Here is a 24400-nt window from a genome sequence, read left to right as displayed (position 1 = left end):
GTGAAGCACAAATTCCTTGTACAATTTATGTGTGAAGCACAAAATCCTTGTACAATTTATGTGTGAAGCACAAAATCCTTGTACAATTTTACATGTGAAGTAGAAATTCCTTGCACAATTGACATGCGAAGTAGAAATTCCTTGCACAGTTTCCATGTGAAGCACAAATTCCTTGTACAATTCTAGTGTGAAGCACAAATTTCTTGCACAACTTTTGTGTGAGTTAAAAATTCCTTGTACAATTTTTGTGTGAGGCACAAATTCCTTGTACAATTTACATGTGAAACATAAATTCCTTTTACAATTGACACACGAAGCACAAATTCCTTGCACAGTTGGCATGTGAAACACAAATTCCTTGCACAATTTTCATTTGAAGCACAAATTCCTTGCACAATTTAAAGCACAAATTCCTTGTACAGTTTACATGTGAAGCACAAATTCCTTGCACAATTTTGGTGTGAAGCACAAATTCCTTGTACAAATTAAAGCACAAATTCCTTATACAATTTCCATGTGACCCACAAATTCCTTGCACAATTTAAAGCACAAATTCCTTGCACAATTGACATGTGAGGCTCAGAGGAGTCTGTTTTTTATGAAGGATGGAGTTGGAGAACATTTAAACCATTATCTATGTGTAAAAAGCAACTTTGGGAAGATCTGGCCGAACTTTCAGATGCTAAAATAAAAATCAATTCCCGTGTGATGTCTCTTAGAGATGAGTTGGGTCTTAGACACTGCAGAGCTGCCAAAAGCAGAGGGGAATCTTTCAGGGGTGCTTCTGACCTTGACTGATGTAGTTTTGTGTCAGAATTACCTCTCCAGGTAATAAATAAATGCAGATTTACCTTGTTCTTTGGGCAGAGGAGCATTTCTTGCTCACAAGTTGTAATTCCTTCAGATGAGGGGAGATGAGGAGTCCTTGTGCCTACAGAATCATAGGAGATGAACAAATTCTGGGCTTCCTCTGCATCATAGCAATGGCTCAACTTCTATTTTTCATTATTATTATTTTAAACCATCCAGCTAATTATGAAAGAGGGTTTAGAACGTGACCAGAATGTAATTGGCTGCTTTCATAGCTGAATATAGAAGGGCTGAAATTGTCTTGTTGAAGTCAGAGCTTCTGATTTGCTCTCAGGATGTTGAATGACAGTGCCCAGAAACCTCAGTCAGCAAGGAAAAAAATATTTTAGGATCTGCTGGAGCAGTGCTTTGGGGAAGAAGAGAAGAGGACATGTTCTAATATGGCCACAGCATATGTTTGTTTGAGTTTCTGCTTTCTGATACGGGGGTGCTCAGCTCCCTTTGCTGTCAATCCCAGCCCCAAATGCTGCTTGTGACAGCACCTTTCACAGCTCCTCTGCACAAGACATGCTGTTTTTCATTCTCATCCTCGAATTAGTTAACCTCAGATAACCAAATTGGTGACTCAGGACTTCCCTAAGCAGAGGAACAAAAGTTGTACTTGAAAATCTCCTGAAGTGAACTGACTGCAAAGGGAACTGGTGATTGTACTGAGCATGAAACACCAGAATAGTTCATTATTCACCCAGGATGATCTTGCATCACATTAAACCCCAAACACTGAAAGCTCTTCATCTTCTTTTGGAGGTAGCTTTGTGTCCTTGGTTTTTCCAGTTTCTGAAATCTTTCCGTGCTGGAATTGTCTTCTGCTTTGCCACAGGTTTTCTTTTTTTAAACTCTTCTATGTGCTATGGGATTTTTCTTGCAATGTGTAGGGGCTGGGAGAGGGCAAGCAGGATTATTCTCCATTGTAAGGAATCAAAATCCATGGAGGAGCTGCACCTTCTCAAGGCCCTACTCAAGACTGTGCAGCTTAATATTTCCTTCCTCTTAATCCCTGCACAGCATCCCAGGGCACCCATTTCATCTTCTCACCCCAGCTTTGAAGAAAATATCACAAGTTTTGCTTTTGATTCCAAATCTTTAAAAGCATCTTCAGCATCCTGTGACTGCTTGGGAGTTTTCATGCTGTTCTTTCAGGATTTTTTCATTCCCCTTTTCATGGGAACCTTGCTGGCTGTAGCTGTGATAAACTCAAAGCCATACAGACAAATTTGCAGCTTCTTTTCGTAGAGATTTCTAAATAAATTCCATCTTTAATTTCACATAAAGCTTTGGGGATCATTTGGGGAGCCTTTGGATCTTCCATGTGGAAGAGTTCATGTGTTCATGTTGTGTTGCCTCTTTAGCAAAGATTATTTCTCAGCTTCCCCATTTGTTCTGGGAGATGAAGGGGGCAGTCTGAAAACCAGAAGGCTGTGGGCTTGTCCTGCAGTCCTTCAGCAGTTCCATAACTTCATCCCTCACTTGTGCTCTTGGAGTCCTTGGGGATTCATCAAAAGGAGCCTTGCATGTGTGACTAGGGAGTGCTGCTTACAAAACCACTACAGACACTTGCCAGAAAAATGAAATGCATTCATTTTTAGCCCAGAAAAGGAAATGGTGTTTCTAGCTGAGAATTTTGAAGTGTAGCAGAGTTGTGTTTGTGAGATCCCAAGGCTGGGGGTGGAGAATTGGGGTGCACTTCACCAAGTGCTGTTGTGCTGAAACCAGAACACTGTGTGTGGTTCTGGTGGTCAGGGTGATGTTGTCCTTCATCTGATCTGAGGTGGGAGAAGTTTGGGTGCTTCTCTCTGCTTTTAGTGCTTATTTTTAGTTCTCTTGAGTTTTCTTGCATTTCCTGCATCACTGGAAATTCTTTTCATCCCTAGAGGGAAGAGTGTGTGTGAGTACACCAGTATCAGAAAGGACAGCATTGTTCAGTGCTTTGACTCTAAACCCATAAGCATTGCCAGTGCCTTCCCTGAGATTTCTCTCCCAGTTACCATTTTTGATGTATGGAAATGGCAGGTTTTTGTTTCACAAAGCCTTTGAGCAGATTCTGAGACTTTGTCCCCAGTGTAGACCCAGCCATGTTCAATAACTTTGCTGAAAAGTTCCTGTTGTCTCCTCAGTGACTGAGGCCTGGCCTTGTTCTCTCTTAGCAGGTAGTTTAATTATTGCTGGAGTAATGGCTTTTCACAAGGTTATTCTGTGTGCCAGCACGCTCTTAAATTCTGGAAAATTCATGTTCCAGAGCCTGTGCAGCTCAACTTTATAGAGGTGTGAAACAGTTGCTCCATGGAGCAGGATGAATGGAGAAATGTCTGCTTGGGATACACTGAATAATCCTGGAATTAAATATCAGTATGTGAGGTGAGGGGAGGGGTGATTGTGACAAGCATGTAAAAATGAAGTTATTCAAAGGTGACCTGAGCTTGCTTTGCCTTTTGAGGTTCTGATGAACTCCTCCTTCTCCCTGCAGTTGCACAGTACCCTTTTGAAGACCATAACCCACCACAGCTGGAGCTCATCAAACCTTTTTGTGAAGATCTTGACCAGTGGCTAAGTGAAGATGACAATCATGTGGCAGCAATCCACTGTAAAGCTGGAAAGGGACGAACTGGTGTCATGATTTGTGCTTATTTGTTGCATCGAGGCAAGTTTTTAAGGGCCCAAGAAGCCCTAGATTTCTATGGGGAAGTAAGGACCAGAGACAAGAAGGTGAGTTGTTGCTGTTCTTCTGTCCCTCTACCTAAAACTTGCTGCTTCTCCTCCTTGAGATCTGTTTGATGTTCAAACCCTTTAGGTTGTGTTGTCTGATTTAGCTCCACTAGGATTGGATCAGTGCAGTTGGAAGTGGAAAAGCTTTAGTCACAACATTAAATCTGATTTTAACGTGTTCTGTCCAAGAAGACCTGGACAGTTGATTTTAAATGGCTTTTTCAGCATTGTTTTGCTGAAAAACAGAGGGGCAGTGAACTTTCTCATTCAGCATTTTCAGCCCAAATGAGAGGATTGTTCCAGCTGATTTTTGCCTGAATGGATGAGTTGTTTATCTCCTCAGGTTCCCTTTACTGCTGTGGTGGGGTTTGGAGGTGCATAGGGGAATATCCCATTACTGTTGGATGCCCCTTGTCTGTAAAGGGTAGTTAAGGACCTTTCTGGCCTCATTAATGAGAATTTAACCTCCTTATTTGAAATCTTCTCCTAAGATGATAAGATGTGACTTTTAAGGTGATTTTAGCAAGTTTCCCTGCTCATCTTCCATTATTTCCCTGAGTATGTTGAGCATCCCAGGGGGTTCATCCCTGCAGGCCAGTTCCAACCTCCTCAAGCACAGAGCTCTCCCTGCTCCTGCAGAATTTACACAAAGTATTAATTTCAGTGTGTTGGTCTCCAATAAGAAGAGCTTTGTGTCTGAAGGCTCTTGAGAGCATAAATGTCACATTAAGAATTTTAGAATATGGCTGTTAATTCACTGGAAGGAGTAAAACTCCTCAGTCTGCTCTGCTGACAAGGTGGAGATGTTATTCCATGTGCTGAGCTGGTTGTGGTGTCAAGATCAAGATTTCCCATCAAAACTTTATGGCTTTTGGTAAAAGTGCATGAGAGTGGCTAGGAATGAACAGTGTGCTGAATAAACAGAGTAGATTACTCCTGCTGATAAGGGTTATCTCCAGAGCTGGATAAGGCAGCATGAAAACTACACAGTGAAATGCTGTGCCTCAGTTTCCCTTCATGAAAAGAAGGTTGTATTACTGCAAGTTGGGTGTTTGTCAGTGCCCTTGGGCATCTTGGAGGGGAGGGAGAGCTCAGTAAACAGGAGCAGGGAGAGCCTTGTTTACCTGACTGTAAATACTGTCTGTAACCAGCAACTTGTTTTGGTTTCAGTGTCTCTACTGCAAGAGTTGAATTTTTTTTCCCTTCCCAGCTCTACTTGAGCTTGGTTATCTTGCTGTGGCCAGTGGGCAGCATGTGATTCACATAATCCTTCAGTAGTGTTTATAAACAGGTATTGCAGGGCAGGTTTCTGGAGCCTTTCCTTCCCTTGTGGCCCATATTTCAGTGTTATATGTCAAGTGCTGCTCTCTGATTTGATATTTCACCACACCTTTGTAGAACTGACTTCCTCAATTCAAAGTCAATGAGGCATCAAAAAAGCTGTTTGCACAAAGGAGCAAACAAATGCCTTTTTTCTTTCTTTTTGGGCCAACATAGCTATGATAAAGGAAAACTGGCTTTAATAAGGACAGGTTTTCTTGGTTTAAAGCAAGGACAGCTTTGCACCTGTAGCTGCTGAGAGCAGCTCAGCTCCAATCCCTGCTGCCATTGAAGCTCAGAGCAGAGTGCTGCTGTGCTGGCAGGAAGTGTGAGTGTAATTGCAAGAGGAAGTGTGACTAATTGGTCAAGAGCACAGCCCTGAGTACTTCTGGAGCCAGATTTTCCCAAGTGCCTGCTGGGAACAGCAGCTCCAGGGAGGCCTTTGCACCATCAAGTGAGAGTTGGTGGAGTGAGGCTCAGAGTTGCTGGTTTTGTGCTGAGCAGCAAGACACGGCAGAGGCCAGGCTGTCTCTGAGCAAACCCTCTCCTGGGGTATTTTATTTCCTCCACAAGCTGCCTCTGTTGGCTTCTGAAACTCTTTGTAGTGGGGGCAGCTTAGTCAGAAGAAGGGAGTGGTGAAGATTAGGAAGTGTGGGCTGCATGGTTGTGTCTGTCTGGCTCCACCACTGCAGAACATGAGTGACTTTTCTTTTCCTTGTGACCCAAAGGAGACAAAGGCTTTGCTGAAATGGGATAAAGACCAATATTTGGAAGAAGTAAACCCCCAAAAAGTCTTCTAAAGGAGCTGCTGCTGTTTGAAGTGATTAGTTTATCCCACTTTTTTCATATGGTAGATATGACACTACTGTGGTGACAAAGGCTGGCAGCTTACCTTCCCACAGCTGGAGAAGGTCTTTATTCGTTCCTGCCTGTGCCTTGGAGGGTTTTGTGGTGAGGATTAGGCTTGGAAAGCAGCTCAGTGGAGGGGGATCAGAGATGATCCACTCAGGAGCATTCTTTGAGCACCACGGAGTTTTATTTTCAAGGGTGCCTCCTAAGAGTTCTCATGTGGGGAAAGGCTGAGAGAATTGGAGTTCTTCAGCCTGGAGAAGAGAAGCCTTGGGTTGACCTAATTGTGGCCTTTCAGTACCTGAAGGAGCTGATAAGAAAGATAGAGAGAGACTCTGTACAAGGGCCTGGAGAGCAGGACAAGGGGAATGGCTGCATGCTGGGATATTCAGATGGGATATTGGGAAGGAATTCTGCCCTGAGAGGGTTGGGAGTGCCCAGAGCAGCTGTGGCTGCCCCTGGAGCTCTGCAAGTGTTCAAGGCCAGGTTGGACATTGGGGTTTGGAGCCACCTGGCACGGTGAAAGATGTCCCTGCCCATGGTGTGACACTGGATGGGCTTTAAATCCCTTCCAGCCCAGAGCATGCTGTGTTTCTGTGGTGTTGCTGTAAGAGAAGAGGAAGTGAAACCCAATTAGTTTGTGTGAGGAAGCCTCAGAATGACCCTGTGAGCAGGGCAGAGTTCCCATGTCTGGTGTCAGGGCTCATCACTTGTGCTGTCTGTTTGGGGGACATGCTCAGTGCCAAACCTGCTGCTCTGAGGCTGTAGCTTCACCCTCACAGCAGGCTGTATCCTAAAGGGAATATTGTTTCCAAAATACTTGTTATTCATGGTCCTGCCTGTGCTACACTGAGAGGAGAACCTGACAATGTTTGGGAAACTCTGGCATAGGGACCAGAGGAGTTTATCTCACTTCCACTTAAAAATTGTGGTGATAGATGGGAAATACAAGCTTGAACTACTTCCCTGTCCTTACTTTTCTGGAGTAAAAGTGAGTGCTGCTTGATTGCACCCCATGGAATATTGTTAGCTTGTTAGGAAAGTGTTCTGCTTGGAATTCAGACCTCTGGAAATGGAGAACTCAAAGAGTTCTGCCTCAGTGGGACTGCTTTTAGGGTTTTAGGGTCTCAGGATCTAAAGCTGTGTCTCCAGGGAGTCACAAACTATGGCTGGAGGGCTAAAACTGCCCTGTTGGACAAGATCTGGCTTTGCTGTGCTTTGGACTCTCAGTGTGAAAGTTGTTCTGGTCCCAGCCTTGCTTGTGCTAGGTTTTTCCTTAGGACACATCCATTATGGCCTGAGGAAGCTCTGGGCAGGCAGGAATGTGTTCTCCTCACCTCTGTGCTTTCCTGGCAGCCTGGCCAGCTCTGCTGGGGCTGGGATTTGCTCAGATCCCAGGAAGGAGAACTTTGGAGCTCCCTTAAGGAGTGGGTGTGATAAGCCCTGGGGACATGTGAGCCAAAAGCAGCCAGTGTACAAGGCTGCTTGGGAAGGTCATTGTGCAAGTGCTGCAGGGAAAGGGCTTTTGTGTAGTTTAGAAGCAGCTCAAGTGATAAGGAGACATAATAATCAACATTTAAAAACAAATGGCAGGAAGTGGCTATTTTCATGTGTGCATAATAGAGATTTACTAAATTAAAAGCACTCTTAGCTGCTGGCTGTTGTGAGGTGAAACTAAAAGTTTATAGGAATATGAGGTCTAGGTTGTGTCACCAAATGCTGCCAGATTTGTGTGTGAAAAATCTTTGTTTATCTCCAGTTTATTCCAATTCCACCTTCAGCTTTAATCAGAAAGATTCCTTACTGATGCTGTTGCAAGTCTGCAGTTACAGGTTGTTCTAGACCATGTAATGCATTTTCTGGGAAATGAAACAATTTTTCATCTCTATTAATTTTTACTTGAAAGTATTGGCTCTAAAAGCTTTGAAAATTTTCCCTTATTTGAAGCTTTGAGCTGATTTAAAATCAGTAATAAAAACATTCTTAGGTTTTATGCTCTCAAGGCAAATGTTTACCTCAGGGTTTGAACACTTTGGGCTGTTGGGCCTGTTTTAGTGAAACTTTCCACATTTTTGGGAAAATATTCCAGGATGTTTTGTAAAGAGAAGGCAGCACCAGGCTTGAGTACAGTGATATTAGCAAACATTAGTCTTTTGACTTAAAATCCTGTAAAAATGTAATTCCTGTAGTGGTAGATTTTAGAATTCCTAAATGTAGTGATGCTTTAAAGTTTGAGTATGTTCAAGGCCCCTCTTGTTAAACATTTTTTGCTCTCCATCCCCAAAAAAGCAGCAGCATGAGCCTATTTTTGACATGACCCTCAGGCTGTCTGTGGTGTTTGTTTTTAAGAAATGAGAAAAATCTGCATTCTTTGCTTCATTGCTGGACATGGGTGTTTGGAGAGCACAGAATCACAGAAGGGTTTGGGTTGGAAGGGACTTTAGAGGGTTGTTCCAGCTCTCCTGCCATGTCAGGGACATCCCAGGGTGGCCTTGGACACTTCAGGGGCTGCCACAGCTTCTGTGGGCACCCTGTGCCAGAGCCTCACCACCTTCCTCTGGCAGTGGGAAGCCATTCCCCTTTGTCCTTGTCACTCCAGCTTCCTTTTCCATGTTTCCTGCAGCCCCTCCAGGTCCTACAAGGCCACAATTTGGTCACCCCAAAGCTTCTCTTTGGTGTGAAGGATCCCAATTCCCTCAGCCTTTCCCGGTGGCGGAGGTGCTCCATGCCCTGAGCCCTGCTCTGGGTGCTGCTCAGCAGTGACTGAGCTGCTCTTTGGGCTGGAGGTGATGAGCAGGAACCAGGTTGTTCCAGCTCTCCTGCCATGTCAGGGACACTTTCCACTATCCCAGGCTGGCCTTGGACACTTCCAGCTTCTGTGGGCACCCTGAGCCAGGGCCTGCCCACCATCCTGGGGAAGGATTTCTTCCCAATATCCCCTCTGGCAGTGGGAAGCCATTCCCCCTTGTCCAGGTTCCTTCTCCATGTTTCTTGTTGGCCCCTTCAGGTACTGCAAGGCCACAATTTGGTCACCCCAAAGCTTCTCCTCTTTGGGCTGAAGGATCCCAAATCCCTCAGCCTTTCCTGGTGGCTCCATGCCCTGAGTACCTGGCAGAGCAGTGCCCCGCTCTGGGTGCTGCTCAGAGTATGTTCAAGGCACCTCTTGTTAAACATTTTCTGTTCTCCATCTCCAAAAAAGCTCTTTGGGCTGGAGGTGATGGGCAGGAGCCCCTGAGTGATGTTGCTCCAAGGATTTTAACCCTTGTTTTCCCTCTGTTTAGGGAGTGACAATTCCCAGTCAGAGACGCTACGTGTACTACTATAGCTACCTGTTAAAGAATCACCTGGATTACAGACCAGTGGCACTGCTGTTCCACAAGATGATGTTTGAAACAATTCCCATGTTCAGCAGCGGAACTTGCAGTAAGTACCAGCAGCCCTTCACCTCTGCCAGGGAGCCTGGTGCCATTTGGGATGGGGTGGTGGCACCCAGAGCTGCACATCTTGGAGGAAATCACATGGAGGCACCTCACAATCCAAAATCTGCTGGTTTTGTGCGCTCTGGGATCTCCCAGGTGTAGGTTGGGAAGCACTCATGACTATTTTACTACATACAAGTGTTTTAATAGTTTGAAAATAAATGATTCCATCTGGAAAATATCTCCAAGATTGAGTCCAGTCTGTGCCCAGTCCTCACCTTGTCACCCAACTGAGTGCCACATACACTCCACCATTTTATGTATATTTGGGTATTTGTTCCTCACTTTTATGAAAAACCTCCTTTTTTATTTTTTTTAACACAGCAGCTCTTGGGAAACATGAATTGCTGCAAAACATTTGCCTGGGTACATACCTAATTAACTCTGGAATAAACTTTGCTTTATGTGGAGCTTTCTAAAGCATTAATACACCTGTAAATGATTAATCTCATTTGCTGATACGCTGTGTTAGTGAGGAACAGCAGATTTGGGGAAGTTTTGAAATGCAAAAACAAATTCTGCTGTGTTACAGGGCAGTCACTGCCTTGTGTTGCGTGCTTGGATTTTGGTGGTGGAAAAATTCTGCTGGTTTTGCTTTGGGGATTACAGCAATGTGTAATTAATTCCAGTGCCTCCTGTGGCTTTGATTAAAATTGCCCTGTTAATATTGTTGTGAGACAGTACCTGAACATGTAACACACACAAGAAACAACGGGGCAGCTTGTCAGCCTGTACAGGAGGAGGGAGGGAGGAACCTTTGCCAAAATCCCTGTGTGGAGGTCACAGATTTCTGCAATTACCACTTATTTCATGTTTTGGATGAACTGGGCTGTATTTTTGAGGCTGAACTGCTCAAGTGAGTGCTGACTTGTGTGTCCATGGGAGGATGTTGGGACAGACAACAGATTGCCCAAGCACCTGAGAAGATAAATAACTGCAAAGCTCAGCAGTTTTATGCTCTGCAATATTTTAAGTTTCTGTGGAGTTCTCAGTGATTTTTCAGAATGTGAAATTGATGGTGTTGTGTCTTTAGCTGTGTTGGCAGTAATTTTACCAACCTGGTCACTTTGACTCTGCCTTCCTTGGTATCGTTGTGCTGCTCTAAAGGCACAGACAGGGCAGAGCCCAGCCTCTGGGGCACAATGAGGGGCTGACAGAGTTTCACAGCTCTGAGGGTTTGAGGGAGATAAGGGCAGGAAGAGAAGGGTGTGTGGAGACCTCACAGCACCTTCCAGGCTCTGAAGGGTTTACAGGGAAGCTGGAGAGGGACCTGTAATAGGAGCTGTGGTGATAGGACAGGGGGGAATGGCTTGACACTGGCAGAGGGCAAATTTAGAAGGAATTGTTCCCTGGGAGGGTGCCCAGAGCAGCTGGGGCTGCCCCTGGATCCCTGGCAGTGCCCAAGGCCAGGATTTTGGGGCTTTGGAGCAGCCTGGGACTGTGGAAGGTGTCCCTGCCCATGGCGGAGGTGGGAATGGATGGGATTTAAGGTCCCTTCCAACCCAAACCATCCTGGGATTCTCTGAGCCTGCCAGTAATGTTTCATCACTGGCCCTTTCAGCAGCTCTACAGGACTGTGTCTGTCCTGACCATTTCCAAAGCACCTCTTCCTAAACTGGACCAAAAACCCCTTTTATTTAATTTCAGTGTTACCCCTGCAGATTTAATTGGGGAAGCGATGCCATGGCTGGCATTTCTCTGGTGCTGGTGATTTACAGGACCAGCTTAGGCTCTTCTGATGGGTTTTCAGTTCAGTTTTGTCCTTGTTTTACTTTATTTGTGTAAGAGTAGAGTCAGTTTGTGCTGACATGACCAGCCAACAACTGGAAAAAAAGGTGAGAGAGAATAAAACCTCTCACTTTATTCTGTGCAATAGAGAGGAGGGGGAAAATGCAAGGAACAGTCAAGTAATTCACATTTTACAGTCATTCTGTTAAAAAGAAATAACATTTTAGGAACTCCCTGGTGGCCTGAAAGTATTGCCATGAAGGACAGAAGTCTCAAGGCTGTTTGCAGTAGCATCTGGCAAAGTTTGATCCCCTGTGGTGTCAAACCCTTAAGAGAAATTTAGCGAACTTTGAAAACATCACAGCTCACGATTTTATTTCTTATACCAATGTTGTGCTTTTTTTTTGCCACTTTGGAGGTTTTTCTCACCAAGTGCCACTGTGTTTTGTCCCACAGATCCTCAGTTTGTGGTGTACCAGCTCAAGGTAAAGATATTCACCTCCCCTTCAGGACCCTCACGACGTGAAGACAAGTACATGTACTTTGAATTCCCCCAACCTCTGCCCGTATGTGGTGATATCAAAGTGGAATTTTTCCACAAACAGAACAAGATGTTGAAAAAGGTTGGTTTCTATGCTTTTTTCTGAAAAATGTTGTCAAGCCAGCCCCTGATGCTTTAGGGTTGGGATGTTGGTTATTTTTCAGGGATGTAATCATGACATTTAATTCTTTGATGTCTGGTTTTCCCAAGGAGCCAGTGGACCACAAAATGAAAGTTGGATGTTTATGGAGTTGTGAGATTAAGTACAAAGGTTGGGTAAAAATGATCCTGAGGTCTGTATTGCAGTCTTCTGGGTAGTAGTGAGTAATCTAATTGAGGAAGAAACATTCACCTTCTAAAAATAGACTTGCATACTGAGCAAGTTAACTCCAGCTGTTTTCTTCACTGAATTTTCCTGAGGTTTGAGCAGGCACAGAAGATCCTGTCTGTGCTCTTGGCTGATTTGTACTCATCTGTCAAATTTAGCTGAATTTCTGAGATAATTGAGTTCCCACGCACTTTGTAAAAGTATCTCTGCAATCTCTTCACCACCTCTCTGTTCCCAGCTGCAGTGCCTTGACATGAGAGGTTTAGAGAATTCCCTCTGAGCTGAGGGTTTTATTAGGGTCTCAGTTATGGAAAAAAAAAATAAATTAACCTAGGACTTACTTTGAAACCAAAGTCAGCCAGTTCTTAAAGCTGAATTCTTGAAGTTCTGGTGCTTGTGCAGCCACTTTGGATCTACCAGAGTGAAAACTGAGGATGAGACTGTGCTGATTAAAGGCTACCTTGATATTTGCTCTTTAAAACTCCTCATCACTGTTGAGTGGAGGTTAGAAAACTTCAGAACATTCAGTGAGTGAATTCCTAAAAGGAAGAAATGCTCAGGTGGATCAGGAGAAGAGAAGTGATGAGGTAACATCACTCAGAGCTGTGCACACAGGTTGTAGCTGCCAGTGTGAGTGAACATGCACACTGCTGTGTGGGCTTGCTTGTGTGAACAGGTTTAATTCAGCTGCTGCTGTCTGCAGAAGTTTCTGGACAGTTCCTTGGTGGCCCTGTTTTCCTTCTCTGCCTGTTTGAGGAGATGTTTTAGTTGCTCAGTGCAGTTATGTGCAGTAAAAGCATTTTCAAAGTAGAAATTCAGTTTCAAAGCTGAGCTTATTGACATGCAAGCAGGCAGCTCTGAGGAGAGACTTCTGCAGGAGCACCCAGATGAGTGCTGTGGGCTGAGCATGAGGGATGCAGTGGGGAGCTGAGGCAAAGCCCCAACATCTCAGACATTTATCTCCCCTCTCCTGTCTGAGCTGTGAGTTTGTTGTCCTTTGCCATCTCCAGTAACACATGGAGTGCAGCCAGACCTGGTGGAAGTGCTGTGCTGCCCTGCCCATCCCTGCACTACCAGTGTGCACCTCAGGATCTTGGCTTGCAGCCCCAGGAACAAGCTGCTGTTTTGTTTTACCCCTGGAGATTTGTTTTAAAATTTGTTTTACCCCTGGAGAGAGCACTGAGATGCAGAGACTCTGCAGTGGGAGCCCCTCATGAGCACCCACAGTTTCTGCAGGATGAGCTGGGTCCTCAGGAGTGTCTAGAAGTGCAGAACCACAGCAAGAGCATTACTGTGCTGGAGTTTCATTTCAGAGTCAGATTGTGGTTTCATTTCTGAAGAATCTTTGTCATTTCTCAGTAGCTGGTTGGTTGTTTTTTTGGTTTTTTGGGTTTTTTTTCCTTTTTGTCTATTCTTATCAAATACCCAAACTGTTTGGGTTCTGTGGATTACAGGTAGTGCAGAGGTGCTCAGTTTCTCAGTGTTTTTGGCCTGGTAGAGCCAAAGAAATGGTGAAGATGGTTCTTTTCACATCTGCAAACTTTTCTGAGATGGAAACTGCTCCTTCATCACCTAGTTAAAAAAACACCTTGATAATCTCTCTAAAATATCTGTTGAATCAAGTGTCTTATTGTCTCAGCTTTCAGTATGAATGGAGGACAGAGGAAAATAGGTGTGAGATGTTCCACAGTTGTGGTAAGATCACCTCCCTTAGCTCTGCTGCAGGCTCAGGAGCTGATCCTTCCACATGGTCCTTGCATAAAGTGAGTGAGGTGAGAACAGGGCAGAGGGGAACATTGGTGCCAGAGGATCCTACCTTGGCCCAAACTGAGCACATTTCCCTGTCCTTCCTTTCCTGCATCAACTATCTGCACAACTTTACCCAAAAATGAAGGCCCTCCACTGGGGAGACTGATATTTTAAAGATCCCCTCATGCAGTGATCACCTAATTAATGAGGAGCACCATAATTAGGAGCAACAGCATCTTATCTTTCAGAGATTCTAGTTTATTAACCAGATTTATGACAAGTGGAATTGTAAGTCTGTTTCCTGCCACTGGTTCTTGTTCTTCACAGATTTTCTGTTAGCAGATTACAGGTTGCTAAACAAATCTTAAAGACATCACATATTGACCAGTCTGAATTTTAACTTTAGCATAATAAAAACCCAGGAATATCAATTAAATAATATCAATTATCACCTGTATTTGCTCCCAAATTTACCAATCCTTAAAGACATCACATATTACCAGTCTGAATTGTAACTTTAGCATAATAAAAAACCTGATAATATCAATTAAAAGTGTAATTCCTGGTCCATTCTAAACCTCAGGCTGGAGAATGGCTGTGTCCCATCTCTGGAGGTGAAGAAAATCTTTGCCCTGGCTCTTATTTGGTGTTTGATAACACTGATCTCAGCTGAAGTGCCCCAGATTCCCTCGCCTGTATTTGCTTCCAAATTTCCCAATCCTTAAAGACATCACATATAACCAGTCTGAATTGTAATTTTAGCATAATAAAAACCTAATAATATCAATTAAATAATATCAATTATGACCTGTATTTGTTCCCACATTTACCAATCCTTAAAGACATCACATATTACCAGTCTGAATTGTAACTTTAGCATAATAAAAACCTAATAATATCAATTAAATAATATCAATTATCACCTGTATTTGCTCCCAAATTTCCCAATCCTTAAAGACCTCACATATTGACCAGTCTGCATTTTAACGTTAGCATTATAAAAAACTTAATAATATCAATTAAAAGTGTAATTCCTGATCCATTCTAAACCTCAGGCTGGAGAATGGCTGTGTCCCATCTCTGGAGATGAAGAAAATCTTTGCCCTGGCTCTGGTTTGGTGTTTGATAACACTGACCTCAGCTGAAGTGCCCCAGATTCCCTCACCTGTATTTGCTCCCAAATTTCCCAATTCTTTGAAGGACAGCATTATCTGCAGAGCTCTCTGTGAGGAGGGCCCTCCTCAATTTTGGATAAAATCATTATCCATAAACCAGACCGAACCTAAATGACTGCAAACACCTAACAGTGCAGAGTCAGAGTGAGATTTAAAGCAGCCACATGTTCTTTCTTTTAATGGCAAAAGTTAATTTAGGCAAATTCAGTGGCTTTTAGGAGCTGACTTCAGCCACAGGACCATTGGTACAGGGCTGACAGCCTTGAAAAAGTTCATCCCTTCCATGGTTTCTGCCACCTGGCATCAGTTAGGAAGTCCCCAGCTCTTGATCTTTTCTTGTCTAATCAAGTTGTTTACTTTATCCTCAGACTGTTTCTTCAGTGAGCTGTAGCTCCTTCCTTTCAAGAATGAAATGCATGCCCACATGAGAACAAAATGGCTTGGGGCTCAAGTGCTGTGGCTGTGGATGAATTTCTGATGGGTAGAAGTTTGTAATTTGGGAGATTTTCTTTTTTGAACATGGCTTTTTCTTGTAGCTTGACTGTTCTTCCATCTCAGACTGCTGCTGTAGTTTTGCTGGGGTTTTTTTGTAGTTTTTCCACTGGTTTTGCTTCCATGGATCCCTGCCTTTTTCTTCCAGTTATTGATGTTGACATGATAATCTGAAAGTATTTCAGAGTATCCTTAGATCACTCGGTTCAATGGGAGCCTGTTTAAAAATAATACAGAAATCTCCTCATCTTGCTGCCTCCAGAGCCTGGGGCTGGAGGAGACCTTTTTTTGGGAGTCCTCCCAGTAGAAATGAGAGGGAAATGTTGATGTGGGTTTAATTTGTGAGAGTCAGTGGTGTTTTATCCCCAGACTCCAGCGTGGGAGGGCTGACAGCATTGTTTGAGCAGTTGCATTTCATCTCTCAAGCCTAGAGATAAGTTCTGCTGCAGAGTTCAGCAAGACTTTGGGCAGTTGCTGTTTAGCAAACGCTGAGGAATGAACTCTGAAAATGTCAGAAGGACTCAGTGTTGATCTGCAAAATGGTACAGGAAGTTCCATCAGGGGAACAGGCTGAACCAAGATCCCATTCTTGGAGAGCATCCCCAGCCCCTCAGCGGGTGCTGCAGAGTCACTGGGACTGCCCGAGGATCTCTCTGCAAAATTCAACTCTCAGCAGGACATGGGAACTCCTGATTGATGCTTAAATCTTGGATTTGGATCCCAGTCTGCAGCCAGAGAGCAGCTCTAGAGTGGAGAGTGTTTTTCTGTCAGTCTGAGACACTGCACAAGGTGGGGACAAGCATTGTGGGATTAAATCAGCCTCTGTCTCAGCTGATCCTGCACTGGAGATTTATGGCACAGATTTGGTTATGGGAAGAAGTACATCTGTGGTTTATTTTTTTTTTTTTAAGACAGATGTCTGTGATGTAACTGGAAGTGAAGCAAAACACATTGAAAAACAGTCTCTAATACTTTTTTTTTTTTTTTCAGAAGTCTATTCATTAACTTGTGTTATGTGAGCACTTGGTCTGGTATTTTGATTTGCTATATAAAGCCTGAGTTCAGTTCATGCCTTGATTTTTAAAATTCCTATCTTTGGCCCATATTACATCATCTTTCCTCCTTGTCTCTCATGAAATATCTTGGGTCCTGATGCTTCAGCTAAATCCTCACTTTGAATAATGGATTTGCTCTTCAGTGAAAACAGTGACACACTTATCAGCCTTAAGAACTAATTCCAAAAAACATGACCAAGACTTCCCTTAATTTGAGTGGCCATGCCATGTTCCAAGACCCATGAACTCAGTTTATTAGGCTAATTAAGTTGTGCAGTGGGAAGGAAAGGAAAACAACTTGATGTTTTAAAAAGCTGGAGGGAGATAAAAGGAGAAATGACCAGCTCAGCTGAGTTGTAGTGTTTAGTTTGAGTCCCTGAGGACCTCTGCAAATTTGTCCCAAGGAACAGAGATTAAAAGCTGTCTAGGGAGAGGTTTGTGAGTCCCCCCAGCCCTTAAAGTTCCAAGTAAATCCCTCCTGGTTCTGCACTCATGGAGCTGAAGGTGAGGCATGAGAGAAGTGTGCCTGCTGCTGGCATTGATCCCACCCAGGGGCCTCTCCTGTGGCACCAGAGGGGTTTCAGCAGCAAAGTGCTGCTTGTCTCTGCTGTGACCTGAGCAGGAGTGAACCTCTCACCTCTCTGGAGTTCTTTCTGAGGGACTCACTGTGTGGCTGAGGAGAAACCTGGGTTGGGGTACCCAGAGCTGGTCTTCACAGAGATTTTGTCTGCTGCTTCTTCCTCTGGGACAGAGACATCAGCAGAGTGAAGCCAGGATATTCATCCTCAACCCCAGACCCAGGCAGGGCATTTTTAAGGCTTTTCTTGGGGAAAGAGGAGGGTGTGAAATGTGTAAGCAAGAACCTGCTAACTGCTGCCTCCCATGGAAGGGCTCCAGCAAGGCTTCTTCAGAGTGGGGTGGCTTGGAGGGACTCAGTGGCACTGGGAAACATCTCTTAGGCTCCCCAAACAACTCATTTGCTAGATTTGATTCCCAAAGTGCTGGAGAGAAGTGGGGAACTCAGCTACCAGAAGTGTTCCTGGCTGGATTTTTAATTTCTGTCCTGGGGTCTCTCAGGTGCTTACAAAAATGCAGACAAGCTGGAAGTGGTTTGTAGGCTTTACCTAAAATACTGAAAATGAGTCTGCTGCCCTTTGGCAGAGAGGGACACTTGTGAATTCCCAGTATCCAGCTGAAATAAATTTTTGAGGAGGATGAGTGTGAGTTAAGTAGTCCAGCTCCTCCCTGCCTTCTTTCATTGGCTCATGAAAGTCCTGTGGTATTTTGCTGGTGCCAAAGTGCCTTCAGCAGGAGGCTTGCCTGTGTCACACACACTGGAACCACTTCTGTTCCACCTCTGATTTCCCCCCTGCATCCTTACCAGCAGAGATGAATGGGAAGATAGGGCAGGATGTGAATTTTCCAGTAAGAAACTGGAATGAGAGCTCCTTGGTAAACCAAAATATGTGAGTTAGCTCAGAAGGAGTGAGTTTGTGTTCTGTGTAATACCAAGGAATGTTAGGTTCTGCAGTGGCTTCCTTTCCCTGCAGCTTGAGCAGCAATGCTGACCCTTGTGGGAAGAATTGACCATTTACACCTTGGATCTTGAGCCTGAAAAGGGACATCAGAGTCACAGAGAAGATTTTGTGTGTAAAGAGCAAGTGGAGGAAGCTCAGTGTCAGAGGGAGAGTTTGGTGTGGCAAGGAGAGCTGACCTTGTGCCAGTGTCAGAGTTTGGTGTGCCAGGGAGAGCTGCCCTTGGAAACAGCAGCTCAGGGCTGGCAGAAATGTTCAGGATCTGTGGTACAGGACCTGTGGTGCAGTTAGGGCTGTGGCAGAGGGGAGACTCAAACTGCTCAAGGTCATCTGTCAAGTTCTGCTTGGGCTGAACATCCTTCAGCTGCCTTGGCTTGTCCCTAAAACCTTCCTGCTGGCCAGCAGGCACTGGCTCTGCCTTGCTCTCAGTGCTGCTCAGCAAAGCTCCCAAGAATCCTTGGCTGATTTGTGGTTTTGCTCAGTTGTAGCTATTTCTGTATAAAATCAAGAGAAGCTTTCTGTTACAGGGGAGATTCAGTATTACTCACCTCAGCTGGTTCACACAGGTTATTTCTTGGGTTTAGGAATTGCTTGGCAAGTTGTGAGCAAAAAAAATCTATTTATGCCTTGTGATTGTAAGTTTAAGTTTATTGAATTTATTACTGTCTGCTTTTATTGCAGGTATGATAGTTTTAAGCTTAGCTCTCTGAGTGACTTCTAAAAGCTTAATTGGTAAAAATTGAGCTTGATGAATGCAGATTTTTGTGTTGTGTCCAGGAGATGTGGTGAAAATGTCTTTGCATGCAATGTAACAAATGCCATACTGTTGTCCAAGCAAGTTTTGCCTGATATTCCAAATCTGTTTTTGACCAGATGCTGATAGCAGTCTAATTAACGTGCCATTAGTGAATACTAAAACAAGCTTGTTTTCTGTCTTCTTCCTCCCCCAGGACAAAATGTTTCACTTTTGGGTAAATACATTCTTCATAGGACTGGATGAAAATTCAGACAAAGTAGAAAATGGAAGTCTAGTTGCAGATCAGGAACTCGATGGTATTTTCAGTACAGAGCGCTCAGATAATGATAAGGAATATTTAATCCTTACATTAACAAAAAACGATCTAGACAAAGCAAATAAAGACAAAGCCAACAGATATTTCTCTCCAAACTTCAAGGTCAGTATATTTTATGTGTGAACAAAGCTGAAAAGCTGCATGATTTGTTTGTCTTGCCTTTGGAGGGACCATGTGAAACTGTGTAGAAGCTGAGTTCATGTGTTGGTATTGCCATTAATTAGCAAAGCTTTGAGCTTTGTGCTTTTATCTGCTTTTTGGGGAGCTGATGCATGTTGAGAGGCTGGGGTTGAAGTCTTCAGGTTGTTCCATGTTTGTCAAAGCCATCAGAGGTTGGGAGAGCTCTGACCAGGTGCCATCTTCCCTGCCTGAGCTGTGGGCTGGGCACACTGAGCTCCTGAGCTGGTTTGCAGCTGTGCCTGTTCCATGGGAAGCACAGGGGAACACAAGGATGATCTGGGGGCTGCAGCATCTCTCTGATGAGGAGAGGGGCTGGGCCTGGTCAGTCTGGAGCAGGGAAGGCTGAGGGGGGATCCCAGCAATCCACACAGACATCTCCAGGGACTGGCAGAGGTGGTGCCAGTGACAGGATGAGGAGCAGGGGCCATACATCACAAGTTCCACCTCAACATGAGGAATAACTTTCCATGGTCCTGGGGACATCAGGAAGGGCATGGCCAGCAGGTCAGGGAGGGATCCAGCCCCTCTGCCCTGCCCAGTGAGGCACACCTGGAGTGCTGTGTCCAGCTGTGGGCTCTGCAGCTCAAAAAGGACAAGGAGATGCTGGAGAGGGTCCAGAAGAGGTCACAGAGATGATTTGGGGTCTGGAGCATCTCTCTGAGGAGGAGAGGCTGCAGGAGCTGGGCCTGGTCAGTCTGGAGCAGGGAAGGCTGAGGGGGATCCCAGCAATCCACACAGACATCTCTGGGGTGGCAGAGGGTGCCAGGCTCTGTTTGTCACTGCTCCAGTGACAGGGTGAGAAGCAAAGGCCATAAATTAAACACAAATTCCACCTCAACACGAGGAAGAACTTCTTCCCATGAGTGTGCAGAGCCCGGGAGCAGCTGCCTGGGCAGGGTGTGGAGTCTCCCTCTCTGGATTCATCCCAGCTCACCTGGAGGTGCTCCTGTGCCTGGGCAGGGGCTAGGACTGGATCATCTCCAGAGGTCTCTGCAAGCCCAGCTGTCCTGGGATTCTGGGAATGCCTTACTTACCCTGGCACTTTAGCTCTGGCGAGTATGAGCCATTGCCAGCAGTGTTTTAAAAGGCATTTGTAAGAATTGCAGCATTTTCTGACTTCCTCATAAAACATCAGCCAGAGCTCACTTGAAGGTAATGGTCACAGCTGCTTGGAGTATTGCTTGGATCAGACTTCCCACACAGGAGTCACCCATTAGAGAGGGTTTTGTTCATTGCTGTGCTCTCTTGCTGCAGTGTCTGGTGCTCTGGGAGGTGGGGAAGGCAGGAGGGTGTGCTGGGCTGTTCTGCAGCTGGGCTGGAAAACCCTGCTGCTTTGCCAGGGTGGAATTGAGAGGCTGGCAAACCTCTCTCTGGGGAGAGGAGCAGGGGTGTGACTCAGGGTAGCCAGGACCTGTGCTGTTAAAAAATTGCTCAGTTAAATCCGGGTTCCCTTTTTAAATGTTGTTTTTTCCTTCCCCAGGTGAAGCTATTTTTCACAAAAACAGTAGAAGAGCCATCAAATCCAGAGGCTAGCAGTTCAACTTCTGTAACACCAGATGTTAGTGACAATGAACCTGATCATTATAGATACTCTGACACCACTGACTCTGATCCAGAGAATGAACCTTTTGATGAAGATCAGCATACGCAGATTACAAAAGTCTGAATATTTTTTTTATCAGAGATAAAAAAGAACCATACAAAAACAAAAAAACATGAAGACAGACAAACTTGAATAAACTGAAAAAAAAAAAAAGAGGACCTTTCTAAATGGCAAAAGGACATAGTGTCAGATTACCAGTTATAGGAACAATTCTTTCCTGACCAATCTTGTTTTGCCCTACAAATCTACAGGGTTTGACACTTGTCCAGTCGGGGGGGTTAAAGAAAGGTTACGTAGCTCTTATGTATATACCTTTTTGTGTCAAAGGACATTAAAACTTCAATTAGGAACTATAAACATGGCACTTTCCCATTTTATTCCAGTTTTATAAAAGTGGAGACAGACCTAATGTGTATGCGTAGGAATTTTTCCTTTTGTGTTCTGTCACCAACCGAAGTTTCAAAAACCGAAAAGAAAAAAAAAAAATATTTACAGGTTCACATCCTGCCCCTTTTTTTGCACTTGTGTGGCAACAGAAAAGTCTGCAGTTGGCTAAGAGATGTTTTCTAGAAGGTTTTTCCTACATTCTAATGCATGTTTTTTGGATGGGGGCTGGAAGGTGATGCTCGGAGAGGAGCGTGGCCTGTGTACCGTGTCCGGCTGTTCCATGCACCTTTCCTCAGCATGCTGCCCTAATTCATCCGGGACAATGGGTGAGGAGTCGCCGCTGTCACTGCTTGTTGTTTGTGCATTTTTCATTTTTTTAAAAGTGTAATGGTGCTAGAAAAGGCAGCTAGAGAGAGTGATTCTGTCTAGGGGTACAGGAATGAACCTTCACGACACCCACGAGACCCGCGCGATGAAGGGAGACAAGGAATTGGGGTCACGAGAAACAAAACAAACAAAAAACAGCAAAAGGAAACACAGCAACAATGACTTAACCATACAAATGTGGAGGCTATCAACTAAAGTAAGAGCTTGAAACAAAATGGTTACAAAATTAGACAATGATTTATTGGGATTTTTTTCTGAATTGTAGTGGCTGCTCCATCTCCTGTGTAATCAAGGCCAGTGCTAAAAGTCAGATGCTCTTAGTGCAAAAACATCAGTCAACATCTTACATTTATATTAGTAGTTTTTCAATCATATTCCTGCTGTGAATACTTCATGTGCTGCCTTGCAAGCTTTATTTTTTTTTTCCCTCTCATGAATATAAAAAGATTTTGTAATGGTGCACAGGAAATGTCATTGGAGATTCTCCAGGTTAGTGTTTGTTTGGAAGATTTCTGATGCATTTATTCAATCAAACCTCTGTCAGCCGTTCCACCCCTTTGACCTTACACATTCTATTACAATGAGTTTTGCAGTTTTGCACACTTTTTTTTTTTTTAAGAGAAAAAAAAAAGTCATTAACTGTTAGGGAATTTTACTTGAATACTCATTACCTGCAATGTTTAAAAAACGGACATTACACACCAGAGACAGGAAACCAGTGTTGCAGTAAATTCTCAACGCTGTAAATGAAGATTAAAAAGCAGAACTTGTCCCAAATACTTTACTGTCAAAAACAACCCCTCTCAACCCACCCAACCTTGTTTTTCTAAGCCAAGTGGCAGTGTTGGATTATTTGTTCCTAGGGTAGGGCTCAAAGTTGGCTTCTGGTGGATGATTGGGTGGCTCAGGAGTCCAGCTGCTGGCACATCCAGATGGGAATGGGCCATGAACAGCTGACCCCAAATTGATGCTTTTTTTAGGGTGTACTACACACATTCCCTCGCTTAATTAACTTCTTGGTGCTGACATGGAAGTTCATGAGCTGTGTTCTCAGCCAGAATTCTGAATGGGATCTGTCAGAGCCCTGCACAGCAGCATTAATGGTTGGAATTTGAACCACACAAGGCAGGACTTCCACTAATTACAATTGGTAAACCGAGGTGTAAAGGGCTTTTAAAGAATTATTTTTTTTTCTTACCTGGTTTCTGTTGGTCAATTCTGCTCCTCAGATTCACAATTCTAACTTGTAACAAAGCTGGTAATACGTTCTGACTTACAGGTTTAATTAGACTTTAATGGATCAAGGCTCAGTGCTCATTGTGACGAGCAGGAGGTGGTTTTCCCTTGGGAACAGGAATTTTAACTCTTACCTTTCCAATCGTGTTTTCACCCTGTCTGGTTTATAACAGTTGAAAGTTGTCTTGTGCTTAAATCAAGCCAAGTGCTCTGCTTGGGTAGAGTTGGCATCCTGGCAGTGCTGCGTGTCCCACTTTGGATAATCAGGATTGGATGGTGCAGCTCCAGTCGGTGACGCCGGATCGGGAATCAGGACGCAAGGATGGGCTTTTGCACTGTTCTTTTTCCTTTGGAATGTGAAGGTTGGAATGAGGGTTTTTGGTTTTTTTTTTTGGTTTTTTGTTTTTAATTTTTTGTTAATGTTTCGACGTCTTTGAGAAGCCTTGCTTACATTTTATGGTGTAGTCATTGGAAATGGAAAAATGGCATTATATATATATATATTATATATATAAATATATATTATACATACTCTCCTATACTTTATTTCAGTTACCACCCCCATAGAAGTTGACAAGAATTGCTATGACTGAAAGGTTTTTGAGTCCTTACTAAAACTTTATTTATGACAGTATTCATAATTAGCTTGAGCTGCATTCTGTAGGTAATCTTTCCTTGAGTTTCCAGACTGTAGGCTTCAGCCTGTTGGGATGTGCAAGAGCTTACGTGTCTGAAACTACTTGAAGGCATCACTTTGGTAAGAGCTTAACTGTAAAGGCCCTGAAGCATCCCCTGGGCTTGGGCAGCCCCAGTGGAAATCTTTGCCACAGCTCCTCCAGGGCAGCTGTGCAAAATCAGCCTCCAGATTCCTCCCCGGGGCACACATTGTAAACTGAAGTGGAGTTTACATGCAGCATCGAAATTAACTTTCCAAATTCAAAACAAAACAAGAAAAAAACCACCTTGAAATAATCCAAAAAGAGGATGCTGGTGTGCAAGTTCCATGTTTAGTGCTAGCAAATGTGTGCAATATGTTAACGATGCCTGTGGTTGCCACGAAGTGCCTCGTTTACCTTCTCAATACTGTTGGAAAGTGTCGTGCATGCAGATGGATGGGGTGGGACTGTGCACTAAAAGGGGCTCCAACTGCAGCGTTCTGGCAGAGCTGCCTTTCTCTGCCACTTCAAATTTTCCAGTCTGTTTTCATATAGCATATATATATATAGATACTAAAAGAAAAAAAAAAAAAATCAGTCTGTTAAGCAGCCTTACTCTGATTCAGCCTCTTCAAATACTATTGTGCTGTGCAACAGTGGCTCTGTGTGTAACTGAGAATACACAAAAACCAAGTATGACATGTACAGGATAATGCCTCATACAAATCAGATGTCCGTTTGTTATTGTGTTTAACAACCCTTTATCTCTTAGTGTTAAAACTCCACTTAAAACTGATTAAAGTCTCATTCTTGTCACTGTGTGGGTGTTTTATTGCAGTGCTCTGAGCTTGGCGAACAGCTGAGACGTTGTAAAGCTGTGGAATTTGGAGCCAGGGGTGCTCCTTGTGCATCCAGGGATTGGAAGGAGCTGCAGCTCCAAAGGCTGCTGTGTTCCAGAGGTTTGACCAGGGCAGCAGTGGGACTCCAGATGTGTGCAGGGATATCAAACCCTCACTGTGGTGTCCTGCTGAGGGGCAGGGGCACCTCCTGGGGC

The 24400-nt window shown here is 44.2% G+C and overlaps 1 protein-coding gene across 1 annotated transcript in view; it reads left to right on the top strand.

Moving 5' to 3' along the window:
* The window catches only part of PTEN (phosphatase and tensin homolog), a 53187-nt gene extending 29025 nt beyond the window's left edge, over positions 1-24162 (top strand). The window contains exons 5-9 of the mRNA XM_058029231.1: positions 3335-3573; positions 9024-9165; positions 11406-11572; positions 18775-18999; positions 20558-24162. Of these exons, the coding sequence (XP_057885214.1) occupies positions 3335-3573; positions 9024-9165; positions 11406-11572; positions 18775-18999; positions 20558-20743 (959 nt within the window). The 3' untranslated portion in view covers positions 20744-24162. The remainder of the gene's footprint in view (positions 1-3334; positions 3574-9023; positions 9166-11405; positions 11573-18774; positions 19000-20557) is intronic.
* Positions 24163-24400: the final 238 nt, after the last annotated feature.

The sequence above is a fragment of the Melospiza georgiana genome, chromosome 8 (assembly GCF_028018845.1).
Source record: "Melospiza georgiana isolate bMelGeo1 chromosome 8, bMelGeo1.pri, whole genome shotgun sequence".
Classification (NCBI taxonomy): Eukaryota; Metazoa; Chordata; class Aves; order Passeriformes; family Passerellidae; genus Melospiza; species Melospiza georgiana.
Note: the sequence above shows the minus strand (reverse complement) of the source record. Positions and strands in the feature narration are given on the sequence as shown.